Source organism: Xenia sp. Carnegie-2017, unplaced genomic scaffold (assembly GCF_021976095.1).
Source record: "Xenia sp. Carnegie-2017 unplaced genomic scaffold, XeniaSp_v1 HiC_scaffold_19, whole genome shotgun sequence".
Lineage (NCBI taxonomy): Eukaryota > Metazoa > Cnidaria > Anthozoa > Malacalcyonacea > Xeniidae > Xenia > Xenia sp. Carnegie-2017.
The window spans coordinates 1918641-1941441 of NW_025813481.1; the positions used below are offsets into that span (position 1 = coordinate 1918641).

The window sequence follows — 22801 nt, forward strand, 5'->3', positions numbered from 1 at the left end:
TGTCTCCTGTGAACGCAAATAAACGTATGCTTGTTCATTTACAGATTTGAAAACTCAACATTTTCAGAAATGGAAAACGACGTTGAGCATACAGAAGGTAACATAAAATACCCCAATGCTCACGTATAATTATATTGGTAAATTATATTGCCGACACTTCACGACACTATTTATTCGTGTGTCATAAATAGTGACGTAATATGAACATTCTTTGGTCGATAGTCAGTAAATGATGTTCATTTCATGGAGATTGATAACATTTACTTAACTGAAGACAAAATTATTTTACAATGTACATTCATGTGCTACATTGTAATTTTGTTTTGTACCTTGCTTTTCCTTTCAATTGGTTTTACTACATGCAGTTTTCTGTTATCCCAGTTCATCTGTCTGTACAGTTCTAAATTAAGTCACACTAGTCATGAATATTTTTGCGCTCCATTTTTTATAATTGTAGTCAAAGAACTCAAAATACGATATGACTAATTTATGTTTGTATTAATTATCTCTTCTGTTAATTTGTCATAAATTTTTCTGAAAATGAGATAATCATAAATTACTTGTTGAACCTGTCGTGTGTAAGAGAGAAATGACTGTTTATTTTTCAATTTCATAGGGTCTTACATTTCTATGCCGTATGTAGGTAAGTACTAAAAACAATACTTATGACAAATGTTTTTGGGCAATTTTCTCTACATGAGTCAAACTGTCACCATAAAACGTACAAATGTGCATAATATTATTTTCATTGGGATTTTTCACATTGCAAATGGAAAGGAGACTTTGTTTTAAATAGTCACGGTAGTATAGTACGGAGTGTCATCAATATTTTTACACTCCTTGACTTATAATTGTAGTCAAAGAGCTCTAAATTGTTTTATTTCCCATTCTTACTATTACAATTCAATGCTTTCTAACGCAAAATTCTGATGTCTGAATTTCGCTTCATTATTTAAAATCAGGTTTTTACGACAATAAAATTAGAATAATTGAATAAAGTTCATTATTTTTAAGAAAATATGTTGTCCCTAACCATATCCTTGCAATTTTTTAGCGATAAGAAAATCAACTGTTAATTAGTTAATCTTTCATTCCGTAAATATTGAAATAATATTTTCCTGGAGGTCATGAGATTTACTGATGATGAATCGTTATATATAAAGCATAAGTAACAAAATATTTAATTTCATTGCACGAACAATAACCTCCATTGTTGTAAATGAAGATTAGTATTATGAAAACTACGAAACAAGCTATTATTGTTTCTTTAATCCAACTATAAACGACCACAATTATTAACTTTGATAATAAAACGACAAAAGTCTGCCACATTACTATAACTTCTCCATGGTAGTATATTTTATGGATATGGTTAGCCTAAAGGTGTTATCAAATAATGTGCATGTCATGAATAATTTACATGGAAACGTTGCTTCTTAAATATGTCCAATTTCAAGTCTTTACCCAAATTTTTTTTACATAATTTTATTTCTTTTGTTATATCAGTCGTATTTTGCACCGTTTCATGTTATTTATTGTAATTTTGTTTCTTTTCCTGTGAACAATGAAATACACATAGTGCATGACCAGGCCTGCATGCATGTGATCCAAAATCAATCTAGGTGTTTTTATACACTTGCATTTTTTCCTTATTAAATACCTTTAAACAAGGCAAAGCAACTACAAGTCATTATATCGTTCGACACTGTACATACATGTAATATGATCACTATATTGAAAAAAAATTACTTTTTTTATATTCACGCAACTAAAATACGATTGGTACATTAAAGTTTTATTTTGTACTCCTCTCTCAACTTGTTTACCCAGAAAAAATTCAAATACTCGAGTTTATTTTTTGCTAAGTGGTAAAAATATCACAATTTTACGTTTGCGATAACCTAAGGACAGTTTGACGATGATATTACTAAATTGGAGACCTGGTCTTATGAGATATATTAAAACTAAAGTATGCGTACTGTAACTTTAGTTGATAATGATGTGGCTGCATGTGCCGCTGTGGATTTAGCAGGAATTTAGCGTAGATTCTTTCCATCTCGGTTATGACGCACTACGTAAAGCCTAATGTGAATGTTCAATATATTGGTAGTTAGTTGTTCTTTATAGGCTGCAATTGGTGTATTCTTTGGTTGGTAAAACTCTCCTTTACTAAAGATTGCTTTTTTCCAATTTTCATTTTTTTTTAACACAGTGTTTCAATATCTTTAATACTCTTTGGCAAACCGGTTTTAAACGTTTTTGTTTGTAATTTTATAATGAACATTAGAGCCCAGCTTATTGAAATTATATGAATTGTTATTGCAAAATAAGAATGTAATAAAGGATTTTTATTAATTTTATTGACGTTTCATCGAAACACGCATCTTCAGAATATTGGTATAAAGTTGCAAAATAAAAATAAAATTAGCTACAGTATTTACAATGTAGAATAAATTAAGTAGTAATTGAGAGATTAACCAATCATAGGAGGGCTAGAAGAATGACAACCCAGCTCTTTGAAGGGAAAGAAATCGGACGGTCGGCAACAAGAACGGAACATAAAGTGAAGTGATAAGTGCGGGAAAGCAGACGAGCAGAGTTTAGTTAGTTGTGTTGGAACTTGAACAGCGTGTTTACAAGTAAAAAGCATGCTAAAATGCATGTTGTTTTCGGTAGTGTCAACGTCTGTGTTATTGGTATCAGTGTTAGATGTGGCGAAAATGCGGCTTAAAATCGGATTCCGAAACTCCTGAGATCTCCTGTAGTTTTCAAATTTACGTGTCAATGCGGAGCTTTGTATGTGGGCCAAACACGGCGATACTTTCATCCACGAATCTCAGAACATTTGGTAGTCTCGCCTTTGACGGGAAGAAATGCAAAACAACTCCGTTGTCCAGTATCTATAAAGATTGTAATGAAACAGGACATATCTCCTTTCCTGAAAATTTTCCATAATATCCTCTTCTCATTCTACTTTAAATCTCGAACCATTAGTTCGTGAAAGCTAACTTATTTCGAATCTTCAACCCTTCTTATTTTTGCAATGGTAATTCAAATTATTGCAATAAGCTGGGTTCTAATGTCTATTATAAGATTTTATTTCCCGCCTGGAAAATCTATTGTTTTTGTTTGTTCATGACGTTTGTATCAGGATAAGACAGATTGCATTGAAATTCATCCACCATTCTTCCACCTCCTCCTCCGTTTTTGATTTTAGCATTTGACTTTACCTTTCATTTGTGAATGTTGAAATAAGTTTGTTTGTTTTAAGATAATTACAGTTTTATATAACGGTGACTGTGAATTAGTCGAACTGTCAAGTGTAATATTGTTTTTATTGTTTATTTTTTCATAATGTAGAACTGACGATAATTCAAACACTTGAATGTTGGTATAATCCTTCTGTACATTACAAAATAATGAAAGTTTATGGCTATTGACATAATTGCAATAATAAGTCATACAAAGTATAAGTTTTTATTAAGCCTTTAATGACCGAGCGCGAGGTCTATACGGAGAAATAACGGACCGAAGGGCGAGGTTTGTACAAAAAGACAGAGGTCAGATATTTCTCAGTAAAAAACCGAGAAAGTGAGGTTGTTAAAAGGATTATTATATGGCATTATTTAACCTGAAACGAAGCTTTTGCAAAATTAAATATTATTTTCATTACAAATTAATTTACATTAATGCAACTAAAATATGAATGGTTCGTTAAACTTCTATTTTGTATATTTCTCTATCCGTTCGTTTACCCAATGAATATTCAAATACCCGAGTTTATTCTTTGCTAAGTGATTCAAATTTTACAACTAAGTTAGTGTTATTGTCAATTTCAGTTAACTTTTCAAATGGCGGTTGCCAAGTTACCTTCTAATGTTGCCAACTACATTTCCAAATATGGAATATTCGATATGAACTTGTCAACTTGAGTTGACAAGTTGTGTACTGAGGATCGTGACTAAAACACCACACGAGTACATACGAGTACATACGAGTAACATACGAGTACATACGAGTGACATACGAGTACATACGAGTAATATACAAGTACATACGAGTGACATACGACTATTTTCTGGTCAACAAATGAGAAACAACACAATTTCTTCAATACATTGATATTTGCGTTTATTTTTCCTTGTATTTGTGCGGACTTTGGGGCAACCATTTGATGGATTTAAATGCTGAAAAGGTATTTTACTTTCATACTACATTCATTTGTATGTTTTAGTTGAATTTGTTATAGATATTTTGTCGATGCGATTTGCCAGTATTTGAGCGCTTTTTGACACACTTTCACCTAGGAAATACATAATTATGAAAGCGATTAAATAAACAACGTATAAATAATGCTTTCAAAACGTGCTATATGAAATAAATGTACATCATATATATTTGAATTAAATGAGAGTTGCACTGTGTTACGTATATATATCATATTATGCGTACAATTTCAGCTTACTTTTAATGTTTTTAAAGTTCTAGCTGATATAATTCAGTCTTTTAACTGAAAAATCAGTATCTTAAAGACCAAAATGAATGTATAATCGCTTTCATAAATATGTATTTCCTAGGTGAAAGTGTGTCAAAAAGCGCTCAAATACTGGCAAATCGCATCGACAAAATATCTATAACAAATTCAACTAAAACATACAAATGAATGTAGTATGAAAGTAAAATACCTTTTCAGCATTTAAATCCATCAAATGGTTGCCCCAAAGTCCACAAATACAAGGAAAAATAAACGCAAATATCAATGTATAGAAGAAATTGTGTTGTTTCTCATTTGTTCACCAGAAAATAGTCGTATGTCACTCGTATGTACTCGTATGTACTTGTATGTACTCGTATGTCACTCGTATGTACTCGTATGTTACTCGTATGTACTTGTATGTCACTCGTATGTACTCGTATGTTACTCGTATGTACTCGTATGTACTCGTATGTACTCGTGTGGTGTTTTAGTCACGATCTGTACTTGAGTACTGAAGTTGTGTACTTGAGCACTGAAGTTGTGTACTTGAGTACAGAAGTTGTGTACTTGAGTACTGAAGTTGTGAACTAAAGTTGAGAAGTACTAGCAAACGCGAAAGGTCTTTGTACCCTGTAGACATTTGGCAATGAATCCGTTCAGTAAGCAAAGAAAAGCTTTACCAATAGAAGTAAGAAATGAAATACTTGAAATGTGGTTAAATAACGAGTGTTTGATAAACATTTCGAAACAACTAAACCTACCGTATAAGACTATATCAAATATAATAGATCTATGGGTAGACACTGGTTCTATTGCACCTCGCCAGAGCGAACGTGATGTTCGAACCACGCGTACAGATGACGTTATTGCATACACTGAATATCTAAAAATTAATAAACCATCTATTTACGCAAAGAGATTCAGCAACACCTAGAAAATAACAAAGTTTGCCTTCCAGCAAACATACCTAGTAGGTTATCCATTAGTAGAATTTTGAATAAAGATCTTGGTTACTCTTACAAGATAATAAGTCAAATTCCTCGAGAGACAGAACGGCCGGGCATTATGGAGAAGTTAGAACCTTACCTAGCAAATATTTCATTGATTGATTGCAACCGTATGCATTTCTTTTATAAGTCGTCTGTAGTTGTTACGATTGGCAACAGACGTCGAGAGCACAGTATGCAGGGTACTCCTGTATTTGAAATCCAACGATACGCCAACGATACGCTTCTAGTACCACATTTACTGTAAATTTATTACATAATGTAAACGGCGTATCACATTATAACACTCTTAGAAGGCCGTCAAACGGATTAGAATTGCTAAAGCTTTTCCTTGTTTACTGAACGGATTCATTGCCAAGTGTCTACAGGGTACAAAGACCTTTCGCGTTTGCTAGTACTTCGCAACTTTAGTTCACAACTTCAGTACACAACTTCAGTACTCAAGTACACAACTTGTCAACTCAAGTTTACAATTTCATATGGAATATTCCATACTTGGAAATATAACTGGCAACATTAGAAAGTTACTTAGCAACCGCCATTTGAAAAGTTAACTGAAATCCACAGTAACCTGAGGACAGTTTGACGATCGTAGGGCCATACTATTTATTAGTATTGATAATGTTTATTGTTGTTTATGTGTCTTTGTTTTTAGTAAATTGAAGAAAGTTAATTAATTTTAGGAAGTTTTTATGTCTCTATACAGTTATATGTTTTTTAACTTTAAGATAGTCAATTTGGCCTTTCTTGTGTTAATGTGAAAATAAAATTTGTTTTTCTTTATTTGCAGCACTTGGGTATTGGGAAGGTGTGTATGGTTATGCATGTACGGCAATATAACAATGTATTAGTAAAGAATGGTTTTATTAGTAAAAAGTTATTTTTCCCCCTTAATAAGGTAAGGTTCAATAAAACATTCACATTACCAACATTTTTTTTGCAACATTAAATATTATTTTCATTACAAATTAATTTACATTAATGCAACTGGAATACAATATATTTTGTGCTTAGTTAACCTTTTATTTCTTAAATGTTGAAATAATATTTTGTTGGAGGTCATGCAATTTACTGTTGATGAATCTTCATATATAAAGCATAAATGACAAAAATATTCAGAAAAATAAAGATATTGGAAATTCTTTCTTTAGCAAAGTGCATAAGCTTATACAATTCATGCACAATCACGAATTTCCTTTTTTTAATTTAATCACATGAACAATAATCTCCATAATTGTAATTGATGCTACATGTTATTTATTGCAACTTTGTTTCTTTTCCTGTAAACAATGAAATACATAGTGCATGCCCAGGGTACTGCATGTACGTCGACTTGACCTGTCTTATGTAATTATAAAAATACTTTTTATTTTTTTCTAGGTTTAGTATACCTTCTTTTTGGAGTTTTCATTGGTTAGTATGATCGTGCACAGCTATATACTACATATGAAAGATTATATATAATACATAAATGATGTGTAGTTTTACAAGTAAGAAGTTAATTTTTTTCCTTAACAAAGTAAGGTTCAATAAATATTTAGGTAAACAACATTCTTTTTGCAAAATTAAATATTATTTTCATTACAAATTATTTTACAATAATGCAACTGGAATACAATATATTTCGTGCTTAGATATTGTCGATTTCAGTTAACTTTTCAAATGGCGGTTGCCAAGTTACTTTCTAATGTTGCCAGTTACATTTCCAAATACGAAATATTCGATATGAACTTGTGAACTTAAGTTCACAAGTTGTGTACTGAGTACTGAAGTTGTGAACTAAAGTTGCGAAGTACTAGCAAACGCGAAAGGTCTTTGTACCCTGTAGACATTTGGCAATGAATCCGTTCAGTAAGCAAGGAAAAGCTTTACCAATAGAAGTGAGAAATGAAATACTTGAAATGTGGTTAAATAACGAGCGTTTGACAAACATTTCGAAACAACTAAACCTACCGTATAAGACTATATCAAATACAATAGATCTCTGGGTAGACACTGGTTCTATTGCACCTCGCCAGAGCGAACGTGATGTTCGAACCACGCGTACAGATGACGTTATTGCATACACTGAATATCTAAAATTAATAAACCATCTATTTACGCAAAAGAGACTTAACAACACCTAGAAAATAACAAAGTTTACCTTCCAGCAAACATACCTAGTAGGTCATCCATTAGTAGAATTTTGAATAAAGATCTTGGTTACTCTTACAAGATAATAAGTCAAATTCCTCGAGAGACAGAACGGCCGGCCATTATGGAGAAGTTAGAAGCTTACCTAGCAAATATTTCACTCATTGATTGCAACCGTATGCATTTGTTTGATGAGTCGTCTGTAGTTGTTACGATTGGCAACAGACGTCGAAAGCGCAGTATGCAGGGTACTCCTGCGTTTGAAATCCAACGATACGCTTCTACTGCCACATTTACTGTAAATTTATTACATAATGTAAACGGCGTATCACATTATAACACTCTTAGAGGGCTGTCAAACGGATTAGAAATTCTAAAGCTTTTCCTTGTTTACTGAACGGATTCATTGCCAAATGTCTACAGGGTACAAAGATCTTTCGCGTTTGCTAGTACTTCCAAACTTTAGTTCACAACTTCAGTACTTAAGTACACAACTTCAGTACTCAAGTACACAACTTGTTAACTCAAGTTTACAATTTCATATCGAATATTCCATATTTGGAAATATAACTTGCAACATTAGAAAGTTACTTGGCAACCGCCATTTGAAAAGTTAACTGAAATCCACAGTAACCTGAGGACAGTTTGATGATCGTAGGGCCATACTATTTATTAGTATTGATAATGTTTATTGTTGTTTATGTGTCTTTGTTTTAGTAAATTGAAGAAAGTTAATTAATTTTATGAAGTTTTTATGTCTATACAGTTATAAGTTTTTGACTTTAAGATAGTCAATTTGGCCTTTCTTGTGTTAATGTGAAAATAAAATTTGTTTTCTTTATTTGCAGTACTTTGGTATGCGGATGGTGTGTATGGTTATTCATGTACGGCAATATAACAATGTATTAGTAAAGAATAGTTTTATTAGTAAAAGTTATTTTTCTCCTTAATAATGTAAGGTTTAATAAAACATTCACATTACCAACATTTTTTTGCAAAATTAAATATTTTTTCATTACAAATTAATTTACATTAATGCACTGGAATACAATATATTTCGTGCTTAGTTAACCTTTTATTTCGTAAATGTTGAATTAATATTTTGTTGGAGGTCATGCAATTTACTGTTGATGAATCTTCATATATAAAGCATAAATGACAAAATATTCAGAAAAATAAAGATATTAGAAATTCTTTCTTTAGCAAAGTGCATAAGCTCATGCATTTCATGTATAATCACGAATTTTCTTTTTAATTTAATTGCATGAGCAATAATCTCCATAATTGTAATTGTTATATGTTATTTTATGCAACTTTGTTTCTTTTCCTGTAAACAATGAAATACATAGTGCATGCCCAGGGTATTGCATGCACGTCGACTTGACCTGTCTTATGTAATTATAAAAATACTTTTTATTTTTTCTAGTTCTAAGAAGCCTTTATGATGTATGTTGCATTGGTTAGTATGATCGTGCACAGCTATATACTACTTATGAAAGATTGTATATAATACATAAATGATGGGTAGTTTTACAAGTAAGAAGTTAATTTTTTTCCTTAACAAAGTAAGGTTCAATGAATATTTAGGTAAACAACATTCTTTTTGCAAAGTTAAGTATTTTCATTACAAATTAATTTACATTAATGCAACTGGAATACAATATATTTCGTGCTTAGATATTGTCGATTTCAGTTAACTTTTCAAATGGCGGTTGCCAAGTTACTTTCTAATGTTGCCAGTTACATTTCCAAATACGAAATATTCGATATGAACTTGTGAACTTAAGTTCACAAGTTGTGTACTGAGTACTGAAGTTGTGAACTAAAGTTGCGAAGTACTAGCAAACGCGAAAGGTCTTTGTACCCTGTAGACATTTGGCAATGAATCCGTTCAGTAAGCAAGGAAAAGCTTTACCAGTAGAAGTAAGAAATGAAATACTTGAAATGTGGTTAAATAACGAGTGTTTGACAAACATTTCGAAACCACTAAACCTACCGTATAAGACTATATCAAATACAATAGATCTATGGGTAGACACTGGTTCTATTGCACCTCACCAGAGCGAACGTGATGTTCGAACCACGCGTACAGATGACTTTATTGCATACACTGAATATCTAAAATTAATAAACCATCTATTTACGCAAAAGAGACTTAGCAACATCTAGAAAATAACAAAGTTTGCCTTCTTGCAAACATACCTAGCAGGTCATCTATTAGTAGAATTTTGAATAAAGATCTTGGTTACACTTACAAGATAATAAGTCAAATTACACGTGAGACAGAACGGCCGGGCGTTATGGAGAAGTTAGAAGCTTAAATAGCAAATATTTCATTGATTGATTGCAACCGTATACATTTCTTTTATGAGTCATCTGTAGTTGTTACGATTGGCAACAGACGTCGAGGGCACAGTATGCAGGGTACTCCGGCATTTGAAATCCAACGATACGCTTCTAGTGCTACATTTACTGTAAATTTATTACATAATGTGAACGGCGTATCACATTATAACACTCTTAGAGGGCCGTCAAACGGATTAGAATTGCTAAAGCTTTTCCTTGCTCACTGAACGGATTCATTGCCAAATGTCTACAGGGTACAAAGACCTTTCGCATTTGCTAGTACTTCGCAACTTTAGTACACAACTTCAGTACTCAAGTACACAACTTGTCAACTCAAGTTGACAAGTTCATATCGAATATTCCATATTTGGAAATGTAATTGTCAACATTTGAAAGTACGGCAATATAACAATGTATTAGTGAAGAATAGTTTTATTAATAAAAAGTTATTTTCCCCCCTTAATATGGTAAGGTTCAATAAAACATTCACATTACCAACATTCTTTTTGCAAAATTAAATATTATTTTTATTACAAATTAATTTACATTAATGCAACTGGAATACAATATATTTTGTGCTTAGTTAACCTTTTATTTCGTAAATTTTGAAATAACATTTTGTTGGAGGTCATGCAATTTACTGTTGATGAATCTTCATATATAAAGCATAAATGACAAAAATATTCAGAAAAATAAAGATATTAGAAATTCTTTCTTTAGCAAAGTGCATAAGCTTATACATTTCATGCATAATAACGAATTTCCTTTTTTTAATTTAATCACATGAACAATAATCTCCATAATTGTAATTGATGTTACATGTTATTTATTGCAACTTTGTTTCTTTTCCTGTAAACAATGAAATACATAGTGCATGCCCAGGGTACTGCATGTACGTCGATTTGACCTGTCTTACGTAATTTTAAAAATACTTTTTATTTTTTTCTAGGTTTAGTATACCTTCTTTTGGGAGTTTTCATTGGTTAGTATGATCGTGCACAGCTATATACTACATAAGAAAGATTATATATAATACATAAACGATGGGTAGTTTTACAAGTAAGAAGTTAATTTTTTTTCGTGTGATAAGAATTAATGCCCAACATAAAGTTCTGATTAGAGCCATAGAAATAGACCAGAAAAATTGTAAAATTAAATTTATTGTGACGTTTCGTCTTTACTCAAGACATCTTCAGACAAATAATAAATGGGATGTGAAGACAAGATATTATATTTACAAAAAGTGTTAAATTACTACTAAAGGAAGCGGTGTCGAATGATTGAATGAAAGAAATGCTAAAGGAAGCGGTGTCAAATGGATACATGATAAGGAAGTTAGGAAGTGAAATAAAGAGAAATTAAAAGAGGTTAAGTGGAATGGAGTTTCCTTGCACATTAAGTCAAGGCTTGTGTTTATTGATTAGAAGGCTTTCATGAATGGAGAGTTCATAAGTATCGTTGGAAGAGGAGATTATTTTAAAGTCGTCTAAGTTGGGTGTGTGTCCAGTTGTGTTAATGTGAGAAAGAATGCTTGATGATGCAGGGTGGGAAACTTCGTTGCCTGTAAGGGGGGATATTCCCAAGTGCTCCGAAAATCTGGTGTGTAGATGACGTGTGGTTTGACCCACATACGAGGCGTTGCAGCTTCGACACTTGAATAAATATACTACACCAGATCTCAGAGGCGTGGGAATTTTGTCCTTAAAGGGGAAGAAAGAAGAGATACGTTGAGAAGGGCGGAAAACAAATTTAATGGATATATGTGGGAAGGCTGCAGCACAAAGGCTATTGATTTGTGTGCGAATTTGAAGGGAGTGTATGCCGGTGAAAGGAAGACAGAATTAGATGGGCATTTTTTGAGCAGTCAAGACAGGTGGTTTAGGGGCAAAGGTGTTGTTAAGGAAGCGACGTGTGATTTGCTCAATTATACGTGAAGGAAAACCGTTTTTGGTGAGTGACTTTCTGGTAAATTCGAGTTGTGTATGAAAATTTTCGTAAGTAGAGCAAAGATTGAAGATGCGGTGAAGTAAGCAGGAGACTAATGAAAGTTTGTAAGTAAGTGGGATGAAGCTGTGGAAGTTAGTGATAAGGCCAGTGAAAGTAGGTTTGCGGTAGACGGAAGTGGTGAATTTTCCATTAGTACGAGAGATATCAATGTCAAGAAATGAGAGCTTTCTGTTTTGTTCGACTTCAGCTGTGAATGTGATGTTAGGGTGTTGTCGGTTCAGATATTCAAGAAAGAGAGGGACGTGATCGGAGGAATGAAATAGTAAAAAACAGTCGTCAACGTAGCGTCGGTAAAGTAGTGGTTTGAATGAAGAAGGACATTTATTGAGCCAGGATTTTTCGTGAAAGGACATGAATATATCAGCAAAGAGAGGGCCCAATGGACTGCCCATAGCCACACCATCAATTTGCTGGTACATTTCCCGTTAAAGATAAAGTGACAGTTCTTAACAGCTAGAGAGAGTAGTTTTTCAAATTCTGTTGCAGTGAGTCCGTTGAAGTACTGGTGGTTGTTAAAAATGCTTTTGGATATTATGTGGATGGTTTCGTCGACAGGTATGTTAGTAAATAGGGATACGACATCAAAACTAGCAAGGACAACATTACTGGAGTTGATATCGCAGTTTAGGATTTCTTCAACAAACGAAAAAGAGTCTTTGATGATGAGGTTGCTTATAGTGAAGGGTTTTAGGAGTGGGATGAAAAACTTTGCTAGTTTATCAATAGGTATATTATATGGCCTTCCTAAAATACATAAATGTAACATCCCTCTCAGACCCATTCTTTCCTCCATTAATCACTATTCGTATACCCTAACATCACATTCACAGCTGAAGTCGAACAAAACAGAAAGCTCTCATTTCTTGACATTGATATCTCTCGTACTAATGGAAAATTCACCACTTCCGTCTACCGCAAACCTACTTTCACTGGCCTTTTCACTAACTTCCACAGCTTCATCCCACTTACTTACAAACTTTCATTAGTCTCCTGCTTACTTCACCGCATCTTCAATCTTTGCTCTACTTACGAAAATTTTCATACACAACTCGAATTTACCAGAAAGTCACTCACCAAAAACGGTTTTCCTTCACGTATAATTGAGCAAATCACACGTCGCTTCCTTAACAACACCTTTGCCCCTAAACCACCTGTCTTGACTGCTCAAAAAATGCCCATCTAATTCTGTCTTCCTTTCACCGGCACACACTCCCTTCAAATTCGCACACAAATCAATAGCCTTTGTGCTGCAGCCTTCCCACATATATCCATTAAATTTGTTTTCCGCCCTTCTCAACGTATCTCTTCTTTCTTCCCCTTTAAGGACAAAATTCCCACGCCTCTGAGATCTGGTGTAGTATATTTATTCAAGTGTCGAAGCTGCAACGCCTCGTATGTGGGTCAAACCACACGTCATCTACACACCAGATTTTCGGAGCACTTGGGAATATCCCCCCTTACAGGCAACCAAGTTTCCCACCCTGCATCATCAAGCATTCTTTCTCACATTAACACAACTGGACACACACCCAACTTAGACGACTTTAAAATAATCTCCTCTTCCAACGATACTTATGAACTCTCCATTCATGAAAGCCTTCTAATCAATAAACACAAGCCTTGACTTAATGTGCAAGGAAACTCCATTCCACTTAACCTCTTTTAATTTCTCTTTATTTCACTTCCTAACTTCCTTATCATGTATCCATTTGACACCGCTTCCTTTAGCATTTCTTTCATTCAATCATTCGACACCGCTTCCTTTAGTCGTAATTTAACACTTTTTGTAAATATAATATCTTGTCTTCACATCCCATTTATTATTTGTCTGAAGATGTCTTGAGTAAAGACGAAACGTCACAATAAATTTAATTTTACAATTTTTCTGGTCTATTTCTATGGCTCTAATCAGAACTTTATGTTGGCATTAATTTTTATCACACGAATTCGATTTCCGCTCGGCAAGTCTCTCGCTACAATGTTAATTTTTTTCCTTAACAAAGTAAGGTTCAATAAATATTTAGGTAAACAACATTCTTTTTTGCAAAATTAAATATTATTTTCATTACAAATTATTTTACTATAATGCAACTGGAATACAATATATTTCGTGCTTAGATATTGTCGATTTTAGTTAACTTTTCAAATGGCGGTTGCCAAGTTACTTTCTAATGTTGCCAGTTACATTTCCAAATACGAAATATTCGATATGACCTTGTGAACTTAAGTTCACAAGTTGTGTACTTGAGTACTGAAGTTGTGAACTAAAGTTGCGAAGTACTAGCAAACGCGAAAGGTCTTTGTACCCTGTAGACATTTGGCAATGAATCCGTTCAGTAAGCAAGGAAAAGCTTTACCAATAGAAGTAAGAAATGAAATACTTGAAATGTGGTTAAATAACGAGCGTTTGACAAACATTTCGAAGCAACTAAACCTACCGTATAAGACTATATCAAATATAATAGATCTCTGGGTAGACACTGGTTCTATTGCACCTCGCCGGAGCGAACGTGATGTTCGAACCACGCGTACAGATGACGTTATTGCATACACTGAATATCTAAAAAATTAATAAACCATCTATTTACGCAAAAAGAGATTCAGCAACACCTAGAAAATATCAAAGTTTGCCTTCCAGCAAACATACCTAGCCGGTCATCCATTAGTAGAATTTTGAATAAAGATCTTGGTTACTCTTACAAGATAGTAAGTCAAATTCCTCGAGAGACAGAACAGCCGGACGTTATGGAGAAGTTAGAAATTTACGTAGCAAATATTTCATTGATTGATTGCAACCGCATGCAGTTCTTTGATGAGTCGCTTGTAGTTGTTACGAGTGGCAACAGACGTCGAGGGCACAGTATGCAGGGTACTCCTGCATTTGAAATCCAACGATACGCTTCTAGTGCTACATTTACTGTAAATTTATTACATAATGTGAACGGCGTATCACATTATAACACTCTTAGAGGGCTGTCAAACGGATTAGAATTGCTAAAGCTTTTCCTTGCTTACAGAACGGATTCATTGCGAAGTGTCTACAGGGTACAAAGACCTTTCGCATTTGCTAGTACTTCGCAACTTTAGTTCACAACTTCAGTAGTTAAGTACACAACTTCAGTACTCAAGTACACAATTTGTCAACTCAAGTTGACAAGTTCATATCGAATATTCCATAATTGGAAATGTAATTGGCAACATTAGAAAGTACGGCAATATAGCAATGTATTAGTAAAGAATAGTTTTATTAGTAAAAAGTTCTTTTTCCCCCTTAATAAGGTAAGGTTCAATAAAACATTCACATTACCAACATTGTTTTTGCAAAATTAAATATTATCTTTATTACAAATTAATTTACATTAATGCAACTGGAATACAATATATTTTGTGCTTAGTTAACCTTTTATTTCTTAAATGTTGAAATAATATTTTGTTGGAGGTCATGCAATTTACTGTTGATGAATCTTCATATATAAAGCATAAATGACAAAAATATTCAGAAAAATAAAGATATTAGAAATTCTTTCTTTAGCAAAGTGTATAAGCTTATACATTCCATGCATAATAACGAATTTCCTTTTTTTAATTTAATCACATGAACAATAATCTCCATAATTGTAATTGATGTTACATGTTATTTATTGCAACTTTGTTTCTTTTCCTGTAAACAATGAAATACATAGTGCATGCCCAGGGTACTGCATGTACGTCGACTTGACCTGTCTTACGTAATTATAAAAATACTTTTTATTTTTTTCTAGGTTTAGTATACCTTTTTTGAAGTTTTCATTGGTTAGTATGATCGTGCACAGCTATATACTACATATGAAAGATTATATATAATACATAAATGATGGGTAGTTTTACAAGTAAGAAGTTAATTTTTTTCCTTAACAAAGTAAGGTTCAATAAATATTTAGGTAAACAACATTCTTTTTGCAAAATTAAATATTATTTTCATTACGAATTATTTTACAATAATGCAACTGGAATACAATATTATGGTGTATGAAATGAATTTTTTGTATCTTTCCTAGTTTTCTTTGAAAGGTTTTGTCCAACAATTGTTCATAGAATGAGTAATTATCTACTCAACATAAAATCTTTGATTCTAATTTATATTACTCTGCTAAATATCGTTTAATCGTTTCAAAACTAGGCTCCAATAATTTTCAAGAGCCAACATTAAAAGAATCTGAAACTGATCCATCGATGAAAAAAGATAACGGTATTTATGCAGACTTTTGTTAATTAAGATATCATAGTAGCTATCACCATCCTTAGACGGGAAACCTAGACAAATCACTGAATCCTGGTTAGCTTGGATCATATAAACAGCTCTTAAGTATTTAAATTTTGCAATTTTAACTTTGTGATAACCTTCTGAATTTTTGTTTTTATTAAATTGGAAAAATATCAATTAATTTTAGGAAGCTTTTTATGTCTATATAGTCTCAGTTTTTTAACAATATAGTTAAAACAGTCAACTTGACGTGTCTTATGCAATTGCAAAAATAATTTTTATTTTTCTCTACTTGCAGAAATTAAGCGACTTAGCGAAGGTTAGTATGTTCAAAACAGACACTTACGGTGTTTGCACAGGCTGGCTTTACTCAAATGTAATCTTTATTGCCTTTTGAAATGTTAAGTACAAACAAGAATGCAATGTAACCATTGAGATTCGTTTATATCTTCCTTATTCACATACTTTTGTTAACGGTCAAAAATATGAGATGTAATGAAGAGTGAAATAACTCAGCAAGTATTCCTTTTATCTTGCTATGATATATTAACCGTGTAATGTAATGCATTAATTTCCAGCTTCTTACGAAAAGATATCTTTGCCATTTCCCATGAGTGACAACGACTATGACGACATTGACAAAACTCATTCTACAGCAGTACTAGGTAAGAAATTGTATTTTGTTAGCAAACATTTGGACAAGCATCTTACCTTCCCTTTAAAAGTCAAACACAAACATAAGAGTCGTTTATATCATGCGTATCATTCATACGTTTGTAAAGGGTCAGATAAGAGAGTTTTAGAAATTTTTATCATACTGTAATGTTATTTAATTGCATTGCAAGAAATTAGTTTGATTTATCTATTAGATGATGATAACAGTGAAGTCATCATTGGTGTTTCGCCTTCCGCATCAAAACCTGGTAAGCAAAAAATTTTTGTTAGCCAACATTTGCCCAAACATTTCCATGTTTTTCAACGCTAAACACAAACAATAATTTATAACCTGATAAATTAATTTTGAAAGGTATCGTTATATGTAGCCAACTAAAAATCTTTTAATTCAAAAATAATGCAAATGTTGTGGATCATAATCATGTTAAAATTTTAAACTTTGTAAACATAGAAAATTGATCAATATGTATAGCAAGTGAAAACTGGCTATGATGCTAAAAGTGAATTGTGAAAACCATCATGATCAACGTGTCAGTTACATGTATACGTTACACGTACATAAATGAACTTAAATAGAATATTGTTGAAAACATCCTTTAAAACATATTAATTGATTATTGGAAGCAAGTAAAAGCCAATAATTATGTTAACGAATACATAGTTTCATGTAGCGTTTATGTGGTAGCTAGATGCCCTGATGTTGGATCTAAGTTATTCGTTTCCTTTAACTTTTTTTGTGACAAATAACTGTTTCAAGAGATATTTATGATGTGTTATGAAAAGTAAATTATTAGTTTTACGGAAAAACTTGCAATAAAACCCACGTTGTTATTTTTCCACCCAAAGATTAGAAACCACAAAGTAAGGTAGTTCAACTCACTGGTTCAACTCCCTCTTTGCAAACACACGGTATTAGCATAACCATGCATGTAATATTTGCAAGACCGAATAACATACAATAAATAGTTACGTAAATGCAAATTCTAAATAAATTATGGCTCGCTGAAAGGTTTAAGAAGGAGTGTGCTACGTCCTGGGACCAGCTTTATTGTGTCTTTATTGGATCAAATATCCCAAAATTTTAGTCAGACCGACATTTTTCGTCTTTTTTTTTGTTTGTGGACCGACTTTTTATTCATATTTTACAAAAGCTGGATAGTGTAACATGTGATATGCACTTTTGTTTTCTTTATCATGTGTTTAGATGCAGATGATAATTTGGATGAACGCTTTTGGATGAACACGAGCTTTTCAGAAGGTAACCTTAAAAACATTAGGTTCTTTAATTCTCCGAACTCTTTTCACCTCGACAGATGCTTTCATCTTTGATTTTTCAATCTCAATGTTTCCGCATTTAAAGGAAACTGTCCTGCATATTTACATAAGATCGTTACACTAGAATATTTGCATAAGATCGTTAAATATAAGCAAAGCCGATGTGGGCAGCAAAAAACTAAAATGCATGCCAAAAAAGGTTTTTTATGAAAATGCTCTTTGTGACTTAGATATTGGTTTGAGTCGTTTAAAAAATAACAAGCGTTGTTTTTAAAATGTCAGCGTTTTGACAGATTGCTATTTTTAACTACTTCCGTTATAATGGTGCAAAAAAATAAATTTTAAAAGATTTACTCATTCCTATCATGTTGCCATTTTACGACGGTGAGATACTCAACTGGGAATCGAATGCAAAACATAAATATAAACTTTGTGCTAGGGATTAATGATGGTTGTCTTAATGCAGAAAAGAGTGTGGAATTAGGATACCTTTGTGAATTTTTGTTTATCTATCCGTGTTTATAAACCTGCAACATTCTTAATAAATCAAAGCGTTCTCAACTTTCACTGTGTTGCAACTAAAATAATTTTTTACTATTGCGCTTGCACACGACGATAATAAAATTTTTGTTTTCAAAATTGATTGTACAAACTATATGCTTGTCTACAATAACCTTAAAAATATAATGATAGCTATGTATAAAAATACTTTTATTTGTTTCCACATATTACATCATTACTCATGTGACGACCAATATCTTGAGCCATGGTTATTTTCCTTGTAATGAATACAGAAAAAAAAACATGTTATTGTTGAAGAGAAAAACCAATCAAAAATACTTTTTATAATGGAAAATTGTAATTTGTGGGTCTGTAATTTTTATATTTTCTTATATTTATAGTCGGTGTGGTATTATGCTGCGACCAAATCTTAAAAGCCCATACATTAACATTGTTCATAGTTCATGATAAAGAGCCCATTAAATTGTTTTGTTGTGTTATAAATGAAACAAAAAATGCTCTAGTTTCTTGTCACTATAACTATATAATATTTTAATATTATTTTATTATTTATTTTTCATAATGCAGAAGAGGGAAAACAACGTTTGGAAGGTTGGTATAACGAATTATTTTCAGTTTCGTAAAGGATTATGATTAATTTTTTACAACTCTCAATTGCTTGAGTTGGAAAATGCTGTGTAAATTTTTAATGACTATTAATTAGGAATGAAAAATTCTTTTCATTGCATGCATAAAAACGTCCGTATCTGAACGTAAAGTGCAGCATGTCTTAAGAAACCATTTTAACTATTTCTTATTGTTCCCAGTTAAAACAAAGTCAGTTATTGAAGGGATCATTGCTTTGTAAACATTTGTAGAGATCATTGAGTAAATTCAATTTATTTTAAGAGGATTTTTGGTCAGGACATTCAATTACTAAATTTCAAGTTTTATGTTAATGTGAAAAGGATGTGTGTTTTATCCTTTGCAGAATTGCTCAATCTAATGTAGCAGATCTAGCGTTTGTCAAAATAAATTATAGATGCTCAATTTTAAATTCAAAATATATTCAAACCAAAACTATTGAATTTGAATTTCCAAAAAATTAAACTTTATCAATGGACTTGCCTCTATGTATTTGGAAATGGAAACATATCCAAGCATGAGCTGCATCAATTTATTTTGACGTACCCTAGATCCGCCACTGGCTTTATTGAGTTAGAGGTTGGCATGGTCATGCAATGAACTAATCGTAGAACGTCGATTATTGCGCGTGAATTGTATGATGACCAACTCATTTCTACCGGAGTAATTGTTATTTCCATATCAAAGTAAAAGCATCCGTCTTTTCTTATCCAGAGAAAAACACAGCAATGTTATATGTTATGTGATATTGCCAAAACAAATAAAAATGTGAATTGATGAATTTATGGCATGAATTTATCAGTCCTTTAATCTTTCCTGATATACTTCTCCTTTAAGATCAAGAATTTTTGCGCCAACCATGGAAATGTTTTGATAAATCAATAATACATCAGAAAAAGTTTAAAGAGATGGAGGAATATGGACGCAAACATCCAGAAAAAGTTACACTGCTCAGTGAATTGCGTGTAATTTTCATGAAGGAGTTTTTGCTTGGCAAGGGAAGTGATGGAACCCGTGTTTACCTTGCCCTGGGAAATAATGGTTATGGAAAAGCAGTAAAGCGAATACACAAAGATAGCGGGAAAGACTTTGCTAATCGAGAAAAAGAAATTTTAAATATGTTGAATGCAAAGCGCTCAAATTATGTTGTGAATTTTTGCCATTTAGAAGAGAACCTTGAAGAAGAGTATTTGTACATGATAATAGATTTGTGTGAAGAATCGTTAGAGAGTTATGTGAAATCTTCTTCTTTGCAAGATCTTCAAAAAGTCGTTCCTACAATTCTTATGCAGATTTTAAAAGGTTTAGCTGATCTTCACAGTGGTCCGTGTCCTATTCTTCATCGGGATTTAAGACCAACAAATGTTCTCCGTGATGTACAAGGAAATTTTTTAATTGCTGACTTTGGAATAAGTCATATGTTATCTAATGAAACTTTGACACATCAAAGCATACAGAGAGGAGCTAAAAATTGGATAGCTCCAGAGTCATATAACGCATCAGATGATACAATTAATAAAGTTCGTTACAAAAAAGAGTCTGACATTATGGTAAGTTCTTGAAGTAGAAGTAGATGTCCAACCACAGCTCAATGTTTTATTTGCATTTATTTAAATAGTGCTATTTTGTAGTGACAATTATTTAAATAAAAATAAATTAATTTTTGTTAATCGTGTTACTGTTACAATTGTATGTTCCTTATTTAGATTGCTTTTAATACATATATATGGCTCCAATTCTATTTAGAGAACATTTTTTAGATTTTTTTAAGCTTCACATTTATTGTTGAGTTCTGCAAATCGCAAATAAATTTAATCTTTAAGGTTTTAGTATCCAACACTGACTGTTTATGACAATTTTTTTTGAAAATAGAATGCCGGAATGGTAGCTTATTATGTTGCAACAAAGGGAAAATATCCTTTTGGAATTGAACAGCATAGACTGGACAACATTTTGAAAGGAAACCCAGCTGGCTTGAACGAAATCAAGGATGCCACGTTTAAAGACCTTTTATCGTGGATGCTACAGTTAAAACCTGAAGACAGGCCATCTGCCAATGAGTCGTTAAGACACCCTTATCTACAATCAGACGAAGAGAAATTTAACATGCTGTGTGATATGGGGAACCAACTGGAGGTGAAACATTCACAAAGTCAAAATTCTCCCACTTCAGATGTTCATAAGCAGTTGCATGGCTCCACAGAATGGATGAAGCGTATCGATGATGAAGTCGTCAAAGATTTGATCAACTTTGAAGTAAACGACAGTATAAGAACTCTAAAGTACGAGTCTACATGGGCAGGATGCTTAAGATTTATACGAAACGTTGACCTACATTGGAAAAATAAGCCTCTTCTGCATCTATCACAATATGTAAAGCAAGGCAATTATAAAAAGTATTTCCTGCAACGTTTTCCTGAACTTCCTCTTCTGGTGCACAAAGTCATTAGGTCACTGGAAAACGAAATCTGTTCACAAGAATAATGAAGAACGTCGTGCATTTGTTCAGGAGTTGTTTACACTATCTACTCATAAGTTTTATTGTCTCGCTTTTAAATTTAATGACTTTTTATTTAAACACTTTCTCACTCGATACTGAAGTCTTATAATTAATTATGTAATATATACTGTGAAAAATTTTAATCTCCGCAAATGGATATGATTACTTAAAATATTTATAATGGGACTGAAAATATTACTAATTCGAATGTACAGTCATGTAGTGGCAAGGTATCCCTTGCAATTCATGGCATTCATCTTGTTAAATGAATTAAAATTGTATGTGGCTGCGACTCAAAATATTTAGGTTTTGAGCGTTGGAGATTTACCTCATCGCAGAATACAGCGAGGAGTTAAAATTGGTAACTCCAGTCATATGATCTATCCAGCATCCAATCATCAATGTATCTTGCTACAAGAAACAGTCTGATGTTATGATAAGTGTTTGTTGTAGACATTTAAATGTAGTTGAACTCTGCAAATAACAAATAAAGTCAATTTTTGACGTTTCAGTATCCACCGCCACTAACCTTGTAACTGTTATCATGTTTTTTATTGATTTTGGAATGCACGAATAGTAGCTTTTTATGTTGAAACAAATGGAAAGCATCGTTTTGTACCTGAATGGTTTTTATTTTTTCGTAAATATTTTCAGTATGAAAGCTAGTTGATATTGGCAAATAGTCGAATACAATTATTTAAGTAACACTTTATGCAATGAAATTTGTCAAATTTATTCAATGAAATACAGATGATGTTTCACTTCACTAAAAAGATTTGAGAAGTTTTTGACAAATCTTCCTTTTCCCTTTTGCTTTTGATTATTGAATATATCCAAGCTGTTTGTACACCTGCCACATTTCAACATCATGTCGAATGCTTTATTGATAATTCTCTGCTTTCTTTGTAAACGGAAAACAACCATAGATTTGCCATATTCCATTCTACAATCGGAAGATTTTTTTTGCAAGCCTGTTATGGTCATTCTCAGTC

At 32.5% G+C, this 22801-nt stretch overlaps 2 protein-coding genes across 2 annotated transcripts in view; both read left to right on the forward strand.

Annotated features, from left to right (window-relative positions):
* The window catches only part of LOC124438520, a 116783-nt gene that overhangs the window by 39102 nt on the left and 54880 nt on the right, over positions 1-22801 (forward strand). The window lies entirely within an intron of this gene.
* Positions 20691-22337, forward strand: LOC124438536 (serine/threonine-protein kinase/endoribonuclease IRE2-like). The gene is made up of 2 exons (XM_046988704.1): positions 20691-20859; positions 21182-22337. The coding sequence occupies exons 1-2, from the start codon at positions 20728-20730 to the stop codon at positions 21791-21793; spliced, it is 744 nt and encodes a 247-aa protein (XP_046844660.1). The 5' UTR covers positions 20691-20727; the 3' UTR covers positions 21794-22337.

Bases quoted from the DNA above. Each gene is read 5' to 3' on its own strand.
- LOC124438536 (XM_046988704.1), top strand. From the start codon at position 20,728: ATGTTATCTAATGAAACTTTGACACATCAAAGCATACAGAGAGGAGCT. The intron at 20,860-21,181 runs GTAAGTTCTTGA...TTTTGAAAATAG, and splicing joins AAAAAGAGTCTGACATTATG to AATGCCGGAATGGTAGCTTA.